General features: G+C 41.1%; 1 protein-coding gene across 1 annotated transcript in view; it reads right to left on the bottom strand.

Moving 5' to 3' along the window:
- CRB1 (crumbs cell polarity complex component 1) overlaps nt 1–12419 on the bottom strand; it is a 113213-nt gene that overhangs the window by 63410 nt on the left and 37384 nt on the right. Inside the window, exons 4-7 of the mRNA XM_059822166.1 lie at nt 11606–12190; nt 5483–5678; nt 1463–1602; nt 35–217 (exon numbers count right to left, since the gene is read on the bottom strand). Of these exons, the coding sequence (XP_059678149.1) occupies nt 35–217; nt 1463–1602; nt 5483–5678; nt 11606–12190 (1104 nt within the window). The remainder of the gene's footprint in view (nt 1–34; nt 218–1462; nt 1603–5482; nt 5679–11605; nt 12191–12419) is intronic.

Here is a 12419-nt window from a genome sequence, read left to right as displayed (position 1 = left end):
ATCTTTTCCTAAGCTTCCACCAAAGGAGTCTTACCGGTGAAGCCTGGCTTACAGCTACAGATATAGCCCTCGGCCTTGTCGTAGCTGAAGGCTGGTGGCAGGCCTGGGACGCTCCCGTAGTGGCTGGCCCAGGATCGCTCCACACAGTCACCCCCAGAGAGACAGGGGCTGCTGCTGCACTCCCCGATGTCCTCCTCACAGCGCAAACCCGCATAGCCTGTGGAGAGCCGTGAGGAGAAGGCGTTTAATTGATGTGATATCCATTCATTCCAGACCTGAAAATGTTATTGTGACTATTAGATGCACTTGGTTTCAGACTCTGTCATGTGCTAAAAGACTTCCTCTGCTTCTTGAAGGTGTGAACGTTTCCTCGCAGCTCTCTGTCAGGGCTCAGCGGCTCAGGATATTGCTACGGCTATTCTGCATTAGCTAGCTGAGCTTTGCTGTGCTCTACAGACTTTGGTATTTTTTAGGAAGTAAGGTGGAGTGGAGATCCATGTGGATAACAAGGTGCTGCATTGTGGTGTAGACACGCTCTCAGGTTGTGTGAAGTTTTCCTTTTGCATTACCTCCCTACGACAGAGGAGGGTAGGGAGCATAAATAATCTGGTGTTTGTAAAATGCTTTATCTGGAGTTTGAAGTGCCACAAAACTCCCTGATTTCTGGGAAACGCTAAAGCTCTGTCTAATCTTTCCATTTCTAGTGCACCAAAACCTGCGTACTCCAACAACACTGTGGCATTTACTCCTCACCGTGCGCTGTGCTCGTGTCCTCAGTAAGGACACAGACGTTAAACTTTCTAGAGAGACGACTTTTAGTTAGTCCACGTGCTGAAAGAGTCACAAAGTCTCTCGAAGAGCACAGCGCCTGTGTCCCCACTGGGGCTGTGGGAGCCTTTTCACAAATGGCTGGATATGCAAGCATTGCTGGTAGAGGAGAACACAGCTCAGTGTGTTTCACCCCATGCTGCTAGACAGAAGAGCTTGCATTGGTGATATGAAGGAGACCAGTTTCCCAATGTAACACCTAGTTTAATTTTTATTTATAAGCAGACAATATTTTGCATCGAAAAGTAAGTTTTTAGACTGATTTAAAGGTCATGTTAGTGAAGAGTAAAAAAGGGTCAGCTGCAGCAGTGATTCATTTATTTATCACAGGGGTTGAAGAATTAAGCAACTGGAAGATGGATCTCAGCTTTGACTTATCTCCTGTCTTTACTCTGTAATACTGGCACTTTTGTTTTTGCCAACTTCTGCTATGCAGGGAAATCCTTAGCTGGAAAAGTGAGCAACTTACCCATAGGGCTTTGACTCATGATGAGGAGTGAAGCCTATCTAAACACAAGCCCATAGAGTATTTTTAAGGTTATATAGCTTCAACCTTTTATTGTATCAGCAAAAAAATGAGGATGTTTCTACTACACAAAGAAAGAGAGCGTTTATAGGAGAACTTAGAGCTTACCTGGCCAACAGTGGCATGTGTAATTGTCAGCATTGTCCTCACAAGTGCCATTATGGTAGCATGGCTGAGACCAACACAAGGGAGTTAGGGTCTCACAGTGTACGCCCATAAATCCAGTACCGGTACAGTTGCAGCTGTACCTGCAACACAGAATGCAATGTTCACTCTAGCTGGAAGTAAGGAGATCTGGGCTTTGTTCCCAAACCTACGCAGACTTCTTGTGTAGCCTTGGCTAGCAGCTTGCACAGTTGAGTCCAGGCTCGAGACCACCATCTGGTGCTCTAGGAGAAACCGCAGCCATTGGGAACCAACAATGAGCTTTTTCCTGAAATATGTGGTTTTGTTTAGGGAAAAAACCTGCTTGTGAATTCAAATTGGTTTTGGCAGATCATTTCTTCTAAGAATTATTGATCTTTTTTTTCTTCTTCTTTTTTTAATTTGGGGGGAAAAAGTTTCTGTCATTCCAATGCAATTTTCGTAGGCTTAACATTAGTCACAAAATGAAAAGGGGAGAGGCAGTAAGTTTCTCTTGGACTGGTAGAAATTGAATTGGCCAAAAAATAAGGCAATTTCTGTTCCTTGACTAAGTGATATTTTCTCTTTGATGAAACCCAGTATTTTTTGTTGTTAGGTTAGTACAAAAGCATCAATTGCTTGTATAGTTCCAATAATATCAGTAATATGAGCTTCATTTTGATAGCAATGTCACTATTATGGGTTTAGAAGTAAATAAACTAGTATATATAAATGAACAATGTGCAGGTAATCAGTAATGTCTGGAGTTCTGTGTTTGTGTTATTTCTTTTTCAGGTGAGCTAATTATTATAAAATACGTAACTCCTATGCTTAGATCATAAGGTACAAGGTCAACTGGTACGTGTCATAAGAAGAGACAGGCCTTCGCAAGTTAACTATGTTAAATGTGCATGCTTGGATCATTTTTGTCTAATAATAATTATCATAAACAAAAATTTATTCTTATATTGTTTTATTTTACATTAAAATGATGCGCTGGTTATTGTACAACTGAAATCATGGGGAATCTTGCTGAACAAGAGATAAGCACACTTATTCGATAATTTCTGTGCTTAATATAGTAAGTCTTAGACTTGGAGTAAATATATGGAGAGAATGAAATTGTTGAACATGAGCATCAGAGTACAACTGGCTCCTGCAGTCTAACAAACCAAAAAGCGTAAACTTTTTACTACACTATTTAAGCGTATATAAGCAGAAACTTCTGGCAGATCAGTTTATTACTAGTGTATAGATTATTCTTAAATCAAAATCAGAGATGTGACTTAGACCAGGTGGCATTTGAATTTAGGATATAAAAAGTAATGAGGAAGATGTGAATCAGAAAAATAATTTTCATTCTGAGGTATGTTCTCAAAACAGAAGTCTTTCTCTTTCACTGTATTTTTCCCATGTTTCCTCCATGTGCCTTCAGTTTGGTGCCGTTCAGCTTTGTGGTGAAAGATTTTTTTTTTTCTGCCTTAGTCCATGCTCCTTTTTTCCATTGGTCCAGAATGAAGGAACAGTGAGGCATATTCACAATTCACTGCTTAATGTGAATGAAGCTCCACCCATGTGCCTTTTTTTTCAGGTATCTTTAAGTGTCTGATGTTGCTGTTGACGTTCAGGGATTCTGGAGGGTGCCCTGCTTGTGGGCCGGCTGTGACTGAGCAGGCAGATGGCTTTTTCTATTAAGAGTGATCACAGAATCACAGGGGTTGGAAGGGACCTCTGGAGATCATCTAGTCCACCACCCACCAGAGCAGATTGCACAGGAATGTGTCCAGGCGAGTTTTGAGTATCTCCAGAGAAGGAGACTCCACAACCTCTCTGGGCAGCCTGTTCCAGTGCTCTGCCACCCTCAAAGTAAAGAAGTTCCTCCTCATGTTTACATGGAACTTCCTATGGCCAAGTTTGTGCCCCTTACCTCTTGTCCTATCACTGGGCACCACTGAAAAAAGACTGGCCCCATCCTCCTGGCACCCACCCCTGAAGTATTTATAAGCATTAATAAGTTCCCCCCTCAGTCTTCTCTTCGTCAAACTGAAAAGACCCAAGTCCCTCAGCTTTTCCTCAAAAGAAAGATGTTCTAGTCCCCTAATCATCTCATCAACCTACTCTTAGATACTCTACCTAACATAATTTTTGGGCTTCTTGTTTGATGTTCTCACAATATGCAGAAAGCAGTATGTGCAGATGTTCCTTTCTATGCAATCAAAAAAGCATTGAAGGTCCTGGGAATATTTTCTATGGAAAAAAGGCTTGGAGCATGCAGAGGTATCCTCTGTGCCTGCGCACACCAGGTTTCATAGGTCCAACTAAGGCACCCCTGTAAATCGTTGAATTTAAATAAGAAATGTGCAATAATGTGAAACTGGTTTTTTAAGAGAACAAGTTCTACTTTGCTGCACTCATGAAACCTCACGGGAAGAATTGGTCTGAAATTTGGCAGACAATTTGGTTTGGTGTTTGTATTTATGGCTTTAAATGCTAAATCTGTCATCTCGCACATTTCTGTGAGGGTTGGTGGCACACACAAAAGCCTCAGCTGTACTGTAGCATTAGTCAGAAAAGGAAAACTACTCTTTAAAGACTACAATTCTTCACTTAACCCAAAAAATACACAAAAGGAAGGAAATTGCTAGACACCCTTCTGTTTTGAATTGCTTTGTTGTCCAACCCTTTTCATCATGTAACAAATGTGGAAAAAGCTCCAATTGTTCTCCAGATATCCTGCAGTATTACAAGCCAATTAAAATTGCTCTTACATGTACTTCAGGTTTAAAAGCTAGGAGAAAAATGAGTAGGATTAAGTCTGGCCTGAATGAGCATCCCAGTTGTTCACTTCATGCGTGTATCCTCAAAAGGCTTGCAGGTTACTAAGTGGGTCTGCTGTGAACTAGTTGGGTGCAAGGTGGCCTCCCTCTCCCTGCTGTCTTGTTTTAGCTACGCTGGAAAATAGTAAATTGCTTTGTCCTGTTCAGGGACATTCAGCGCTGCTGAAAAGGAGCTCCACAAGGTTGGTGCCATGTCACCACACTGTACAAAAGCTCATTCCCAGAACATGATCTCTTCCCCCCTCTCATTCAAGGCAAGCATGCCTTTTGCTGACATGATTTTTGGACTGATGTTTGCAGTACTAAAATCTTCAAAACTGCTTTATGAAAACTGGAAAATACACAGCAGAGGACAAATCTTATACTGGTGAGGTGAGCGCCTGCATGAACTCATGAACTTTCAGCTTTATTTTTTCTATAACATAGACTTGAGCTTATACATACACATTTTCAGTTTGGGGAATCTCATGCTGTGTATGCAAAGCCAGTATTGGTGAACGAATGCCAGAACTCTGTCTGCCTGGGCTGCACGTGGACCTCTGTGTAGGAATATTAACATCAGGTGGAGAAACTTTTCTGTTGCCTTGTATTCTATTTATTTATTTATTTATTCTTTGTCCATCAGCTGCAGGTTGTTTTGAATAAGAAGCTGTTGTCCTATGTGCCTGTAAAGTTCCTGACACTTTTCCTAATAATATCTATTACTATGGTTACTATTATTACAGTTTTCCTCTGCCTCTGTTTTCTAATGCTTCTGTCTGTCAGTGTGGGCAGCTGCTGTTGGCAAATTCAATTTTATACACTCTCACATCTCTCCTGGAAACTAAAGTTTGGTAAGCATTAGAAACAGAATTCATCTGTAAATGACAGTCCTCAAGGCCAGACAAACAACACGTTGTAAATATTTAAAGTAAAAGTACAAATGTGAAAGACATACCACTTGATTGGTCTTTGCCATAAATGTTTTGTTGTCCTACTGGCTCTGACACCAGACTTGTATTCTTTAATTCTTTTCAAATTTAAAGTGAAATCAGTGCAGGACCAAGGAGTGAAATCCCCAATCTGAAATTAAATCAGCTACCTGGCAGTGCAGGCTCTCGTAGCATTCCTGTCTGCAGAGGAGCTAACAGTACCTCACAGGAGTGGTACCCAGCTGTAGAAGACATACCTGTTGGCACCGTCTGTGCACTGTCCCCCGTTGAGGCACGGCCGGCTGACACACTCGTCGATGTTGGTTTCGCAGAGGTCTCCGAGGAAGCCTGGCGTGCAGGAGCAGGTGAAGCTCCCCAGGGTATCCTGGCAGGTTGCACCGTTCAGGCACGGCTGTGATGAGCACTCATCTATTTCTAGCTCACAGTTTGTACCTTCAAAAGCAAAGAATACAAGCAAACCCCAAACTTAGAAGTACAATATTCACCTTTTTTTTTTTTTTTTTTTTAAGTAATTGCCTATTTTTAAAAGGTATTCCCTCCTCAGTGTTCACTGCAAGAGTAGTTTTCTCAAGGCTTGGGAGAATTTACAAAGGAACAAACCAGCTGTTATTCACAAGAATAGGGAGAATAACAACTTCTGATGTTAGCCTGAACATGGAAATAGAACAAACTAACTTTCAGATTATTCAGATCATGCTACTGTCTTATTTATATAAAACAGAAGTGACTAGTAATGACCTCAGAAGAGTCCATTTAAAGCTGCACAGTTAATTGAATTCATTGGAAAGCTGTCTGTTTAGCTGTGGTTTATTGCTTAATTTTTTTTTTAAGATCTAGCAATGTGTAAATAAATTGGTCTATGATGTCATGTTTGCAGCAGGTCAGAATCTTGGAGTTGCTCTTCAGACATAGTTGACGAAACTAAATCAGTACTAATATTAGTTTACAGCTATTTATGATAGTTAGCAGGTTAAATATACACTTCTTTTTCTTATCTCTAGCACAGTCTATTTCATAACTAATGCCTTGCAGCTCCTGCTCTGTTTTTTTTTTCCAGGGTTTTGTATGCTTATGAACTTATTTAGTATTTTGAGTAATAAAAGACTTACTGTTTAAAAATTATTTTCACCTGCCAAGTCCAAGTTTTTTAACAGCTACAGTATCAGCCACAAAACAAATGCAAAATGGCAAATTATAATGAAGAAGCTGCTTTTAAGTAGACTTCCCTATCTTTTTGGCTTACTAAAGTAGCAGTAGTATTGTAAATAGTTTTCAGGGGGATTTCTTACTTGAAAAAGAATTTTCAGCCCTGAGAATGGGTTCCATATTTTTGGAGAGGTGAAGTTTTCAGTACAAGATAATGGGGCAGGCTTTCAAACGATAGGAATAGACACATTTTGATGATGGGTATTGTCTTAGCAATGTATTTAGGAACTCACCTCTAATTCTTTCTTTATGCTGTTTTTGCTAGCTCTGTCCTGCTGTGACATTTGTACATTCTAAGAATATTTTTCTCAAAACACTGAGATTGCTAATATTTATTGCTGTTACTAATTTATTACTGATTACTAATTTATTTTGACCCTTCTAAATGTAGAATCTTTTAAAAAAACCCTAAAAATCCATATTCTAAATAAATACCTAGAAATATCTTAAAATAGCAAAACAAAATTTGAGGATATTAGCTCATAGTTATTTTTCATTGTATTTAAACATAAAAGTGCAAGTTCATCTTTCTAGTAGTTATGAAGTATTATTGCTGTAATTTTAGAGAATATATTTTTATAGATTCTTGAGACCACATATGGAATTCTGGATGGGTGAAGTTGCCAGTTCCGTGTCTCCAGTTTAAGGTTCACTGATTCAGCTAGCCACTACTTTCAGCAGGAGCCTGCCACAAGACCCGAGCACAGGAACGCTCTCTTATGGCTTTATGGAAATGTACATTACATCCAGATATAGTGAGCAATCCCTCTGTGGTCATTGCCCTGTGAATTCACTGTAATTGTAAACAATGTGTTTGCAGAAGTATGTCTAGTGACCGTAAATCTGCCAGAGCTTGTTAACAGCTTACTGCAAACACTAAAAATCATGTGACAAAACAAGCCCTGTTCCACTGATCCTCAGTTCAGCCAAATTTAAAACTACAGGCCTGAGAACAGCCTGACGATTAACATGAGAACATAGCGTTGTTGTTTTGGTTTATGTCTTTAATCTATCAAGCCCAGTAACCTGCCTTCGGCAATGTTGCCTCGGAAGAAAACTTCTCTCTGTATAATGCATCCAGCCAATGTGATATGCCATGCAAACAGGAGGAATTCCTTCCTAGCCTCTACTGAATCTCCTGTCAGGCTTTCTTATACGTGAAGAAGAGAGATGAAAAGATTAGATCTGCATTTGCACCTCAGTCTAACATTCTGTCATAAATATGCTGTATGCCAAATATCATATGCCAGAAAGTACAAAAAAAAAAAAAGGCACCAACAGGTCCTGCCACGGTTATTGCATGGGGCTACAGCATCAAAAGCAAAGGTGTTCTGTCCTAGAGCAGGTAGAGTGTTTCAGCAGATACCGAACTGCACAAGTGGTTTGAATTGAAAGACTGGGCAGGTGGATATTTATAACTTTTGTGGTTTCTTTGAAGAACTAAGATTTTTTTTTTATATTGCTTGCTTGCTTTTTAAATGAGTCCTACTGTGTACTTCTTTGTACAGCCCCAGTCAATAAAAAGTAAATGTAGATGAGGATGAAAGAGATACAGCCAACATTTTCAGACTTTCCTGCCTACAGATATATTGTAAAGTCACCTTCTGGTCCAAGATGCTAGAGGTTTGCAGGCTCAGTGTAGTTCCAGGTGGACCTGTGTGTTCTTAGTACGGCTGGAAATTGGTATCCATGTCACCCCTTCTGCTCTCCTGTGCTGTAGTGTTCTCCTTGGGCACAGCAGGTACAGAAGACTGTCCCCAAATTCCTCAATCTGTATATAGTAATCTTACGTGCCATCATCTGGATGGAGAGTGTCAGATAGCTATTTTTGAGGGACCAGCTTTGAAAGGGCAAGAAGAGAGTTCATCAAAAACTAGACAGAGGGAAGAGTTTGGTTTCTTGGAGCAAGGCTTGTCCTTTTTGCACACAGGTCTATACAAACCACCAGTTGCCTGCGTGCACGCACAGACATAAGATGTTACAGGTCTTACAACAATGCACTAACCAGATGCACCTGGAGGAGAACAGTGGGGCTAAATCCAATCAAGGGTTTCAGCACTGGGAAGTTATGAACTGCGACAAACACTCTTTGGATGTATGTGCCCTCTGCTAATCTTTATTTTGAAAACTCTTTGAAATGTGGCCAGTACTCCTGGGATCCTCTCACATCGTAGTCTTGTGGTTAGGAGTCTCAGCAGCAAGCTGATAATGTGGGCTGAATCCTCTGCTCAGGCTGGCTAGGGCATGAGGTGGGGAACAACCAGTTTGAAACTTGAAATCTGGGGAAGGAAACAGACCTTCCACTTTGCTGGCAATTGCTGTTGGATGGACAATACCATTTGCTATTGATATCTACAATGATACTACCATGAGCTTGTTGAGAAGTGAGATCTGTATTTGAGGTACTTCATCCCATTGTAGAGGCTGCTGTGCCTCTGCTTGTCTGTAAGTGCCTAAGACTTATGATGCATCTACTTTAAATATTTGCATGGCATATATATTATTGATAAGAATACCCCACAAGAACTTGAAGATCCATCAGGAATAATTTCTTGATACTGTACAGAGTTCATCCAGCTATGGTTACATCATTGTAAAAGGCATTGCACCAAGAATGAACCTGGCCCATTGCACCTATTGCGTCCGTCACTGAAACACTTTCTCCTGCTCTTCTCTTGGCCTAACACTGGTTTTTGGAACTGCCATGCACCCCTGATAGTTCACACTAAAATGTTCACTGGCAATGGAGGACTGGCTTCAGCTGTGTCCAGCAAGGTAATTAACATACCTAACTGTGGGTAGTAACAGGCTCTTACACCATGCTCTGTTGGGGTGAATTAAAAGCAAGTGCAATTAGTGCAATGGAGGAAAAAATGCATTTGATTAAGGTAGCCAGCAAAACTTCAACAAACCAATTGAGCTTCATTATTTAACAGCTGCATGACACATGTCTTGTAAATAATTTCACATATGCAGAGCATTATCATAGAAACTGTGGATTTCATGCTAAATTTTCCACTCTTTGGCTCTTGGTGTGTTCTAACCTCTTCCATTTGTGTAAGAATTATGTGTGACATTTCTCAGCTATTTTAAGGAGTGCTGCAGCATACCAATCATACAAAATAGCAGTCATAGTCCATGAAACAAGTAGCAACCGCAGCCAGTAACTCAAGCATTTGGTTAACATTACTGCTGTAGATTTACTGTACATTCTCTACCTACGTATCAAGAGATATAACCTTTTTAACATCTTAGGGAAATGAAATGAAGCTGGATCACTTCCCACAGTAACTCATGGTGTCAGGCCAGGATAATAATGGTTGGCAAGATCCCCTGACAGAGTAAATGAGGGTTTTTATTACCAGTGGGGACACCTCAGGGCTTTCATCCCGTAATCCCTTTGGTTTGTGCATTTAGCACAACTCACAGCAAGGTGCAGAAAACAACAAAGAAGAATGCTTCTGATAAATCATTTTGTTAAGTAGCCTTTAAAAGCTAGTGTTTTACTGCTGAAGGAACAGTCTGCTACTCCTCTATAGAATTATTATGATTAATCTCTTTGCTGCTGGAAGCAGTGTTGGAGCTGTATGTCAAAACACTGCAGCCTCTTCTGCTTTGTATTTTAGACCTCTTCTCCTTCCTTGGTTCTCTCCTCATTTCTTAACTCTGCTTGTGCTGAGTGCAGAGCACTTGGTGACATCGCTTGATTTTTGGTGAGAGCAGAGAGCATCAGCCTGGGAAACAGCAGAATGTCATGATGAAAGTGGAACAACTCCAGCAGAGTTGTTGTTTCCTCCAGCAGCTTGTGTTGATCTAAGTCTTAATTTCTTTTTGTTTGGGCTTTACTATTTTATTATGTTTTCTCTCTCTTTGTCTCTAAGGTGTATATTCTGTCTCTTTCAAACTGAGTTCCCGGGCTATGGATCCAGGCCTGGACCCCACTAACAGTGCCAGTTAAACAAATACAGTTTCCTGAATACAACAGGAGGTCTGGGCTGAGTCTGATCATTGCAGAGTAACCATGCTGGTTGTTAATAGGTTTTTCCTTCCTTCTGCTCTTCGGCTTTCCCCCGGTTGTGTAGTTTTCTCCTCGGCTGGCCTGGGCTCAGACGCCCGCTGGCAGCAGCGGGGTGGCGGGAAGGTAACAAGCTTCCTTCAAATAACATTCTCCATGCTCCATGAGGGATATTAACCGAGGGCTGGCTTCCAATGAGTGCTGTGTCAGACACAGGAAAGCTGCTTTTTACCTCTGACTTCCCCTCCTGCATGGGGATTTGGGGATGGAGCTGTAAACCACATCTCTTATTTCTTATTCATTTGAATCACTTGAAGCTGTTCCCCACCCCCTTTTGCTGTATGACTCTTTTTTTTTTTTTTTCTTTGCTTACCTGACTGGCAATCTATCACTTAAATGCCTCCCCTTTTCCCCTCTTAATGATTCAGTGTGCTACCTCTTGCAGTCCTACCCCTGAATACAACTTTGAAATTTGAAGGGAGCTGTCTCCTGCAAGGATTATACGCTCTCCAGTAGAGGAAGTAGGCAAGAAAAATCATACCTGTACCTTAAAAATGGAGCCACATAAAATGGGATTATCGAAAAAATGGGCAGTTTGGGAACCTGATAATACTTTCCTTTCTATTTAACTTACATAATATCCTAGTTGCAAACGAGTCCTCTGTTTCTGGGAAGGGCAGAGGAGAGGAAGTTAAAATGAAATGTCTGGGTTTAAGAGTACAGTTTGTCATGATTAGCAAATCGAGCAAGTCTAATTAGATCTAACTTTTAACCCTGTCAAACACAGGTTTTGTCTGAGGACCAAAAACTTTGTATAGCACTCTGAGGACAAGCATTTTGAGAATGTTTCTTTCAAAAAAAAAAGTTAACCTAGCCCTGTGACATAGCTTGATGTTCACGAAACTGCTCTGTAGTTTTTGGTAATGTGAGATTTCTTTAATCCTTCTCTATCTGGTATCAGTGGTTCACAGTGATAAGGTAACCCACAATGCACCAACAGCTACTGGTGCCAAAGCTGAAGGCAAGGTGGTAATACAGATATGACTAAATGAGTGTGTGGATGGGGGAGTTGAACTTGGAACATGAATTATGGTGGTTCTCCATGATGCAAAGAAAAAGTTGTTTTAATAGTGCTTACCTGTGTACCCAAGTGGACAGATGCAGTCATACTGTCCTATCTGGTTGAGACACGTTGCCCCATTCAGGCACGGATCTGACACACATTCATTCACTTCCAGGTCACAGTGCTTGCCTTGGTAGCCTGGGACGCAGTAGCAGGAGTATTCATCAACCCCATCCCTGCACACCGCTCCGTTGTGGCACGGTTCAGAAACGCATTCATCAAAATCCATTTCACAGAGTGTACCTGTGTATCCTGCGCTACAAAGGCAGGTGGGCCCAGCCAGGCCATTTTGGCAGGTGCCTCCATGTTCACAAGGGTTTGTGTCACACACGCTGATGGCTATTTCACAGGTAGGTCCATTATACCCAGCAGGGCACTCGCAAGTAAAGCTGAGGTTTCCAGCAGAGCTTAAACAGGTAGCGTTTTGAAGACAAGGGTTTGAGGAGCAAGGATCAGAGGTTTTATTGCAGAGTTCCTCCACACTGTCCACTGATGTGTCTGCACAACGGCAAGTATCATCTTTATGACCAGCAATGCATGTAGAGTTCTTTTGGCAAGAGTTTGACAGGCACCTGGAATCATTCCTCGTGCAAAGTGACTCTAGAAAGGAAACACAAAAATTCTGAGGACTTCCACATCATTGGGAGTAATCATGAGTGAAAGAAGTGCAACTCTTAACACAACTGTGCTTCAAAACCAACAGCTCCAATTGTTGGCTGTTGAGAAGAAAACAGGGTTGCTAACTGTGTGATGCGTATTAGTAGGCTATTAAATGTAAAATGAAAACAATTATGAAAATATGAGTAGGTTGTAATTTTCTGTTCTTGCC

The sequence above is a fragment of the Gavia stellata genome, chromosome 10 (assembly GCF_030936135.1).
Source record: "Gavia stellata isolate bGavSte3 chromosome 10, bGavSte3.hap2, whole genome shotgun sequence".
NCBI classification, from domain to species: domain Eukaryota; kingdom Metazoa; phylum Chordata; class Aves; order Gaviiformes; family Gaviidae; genus Gavia; species Gavia stellata.
The sequence above is the reverse complement of the archived record's forward strand: the minus strand, read 5'-3'. Positions and strand labels throughout refer to the sequence as shown.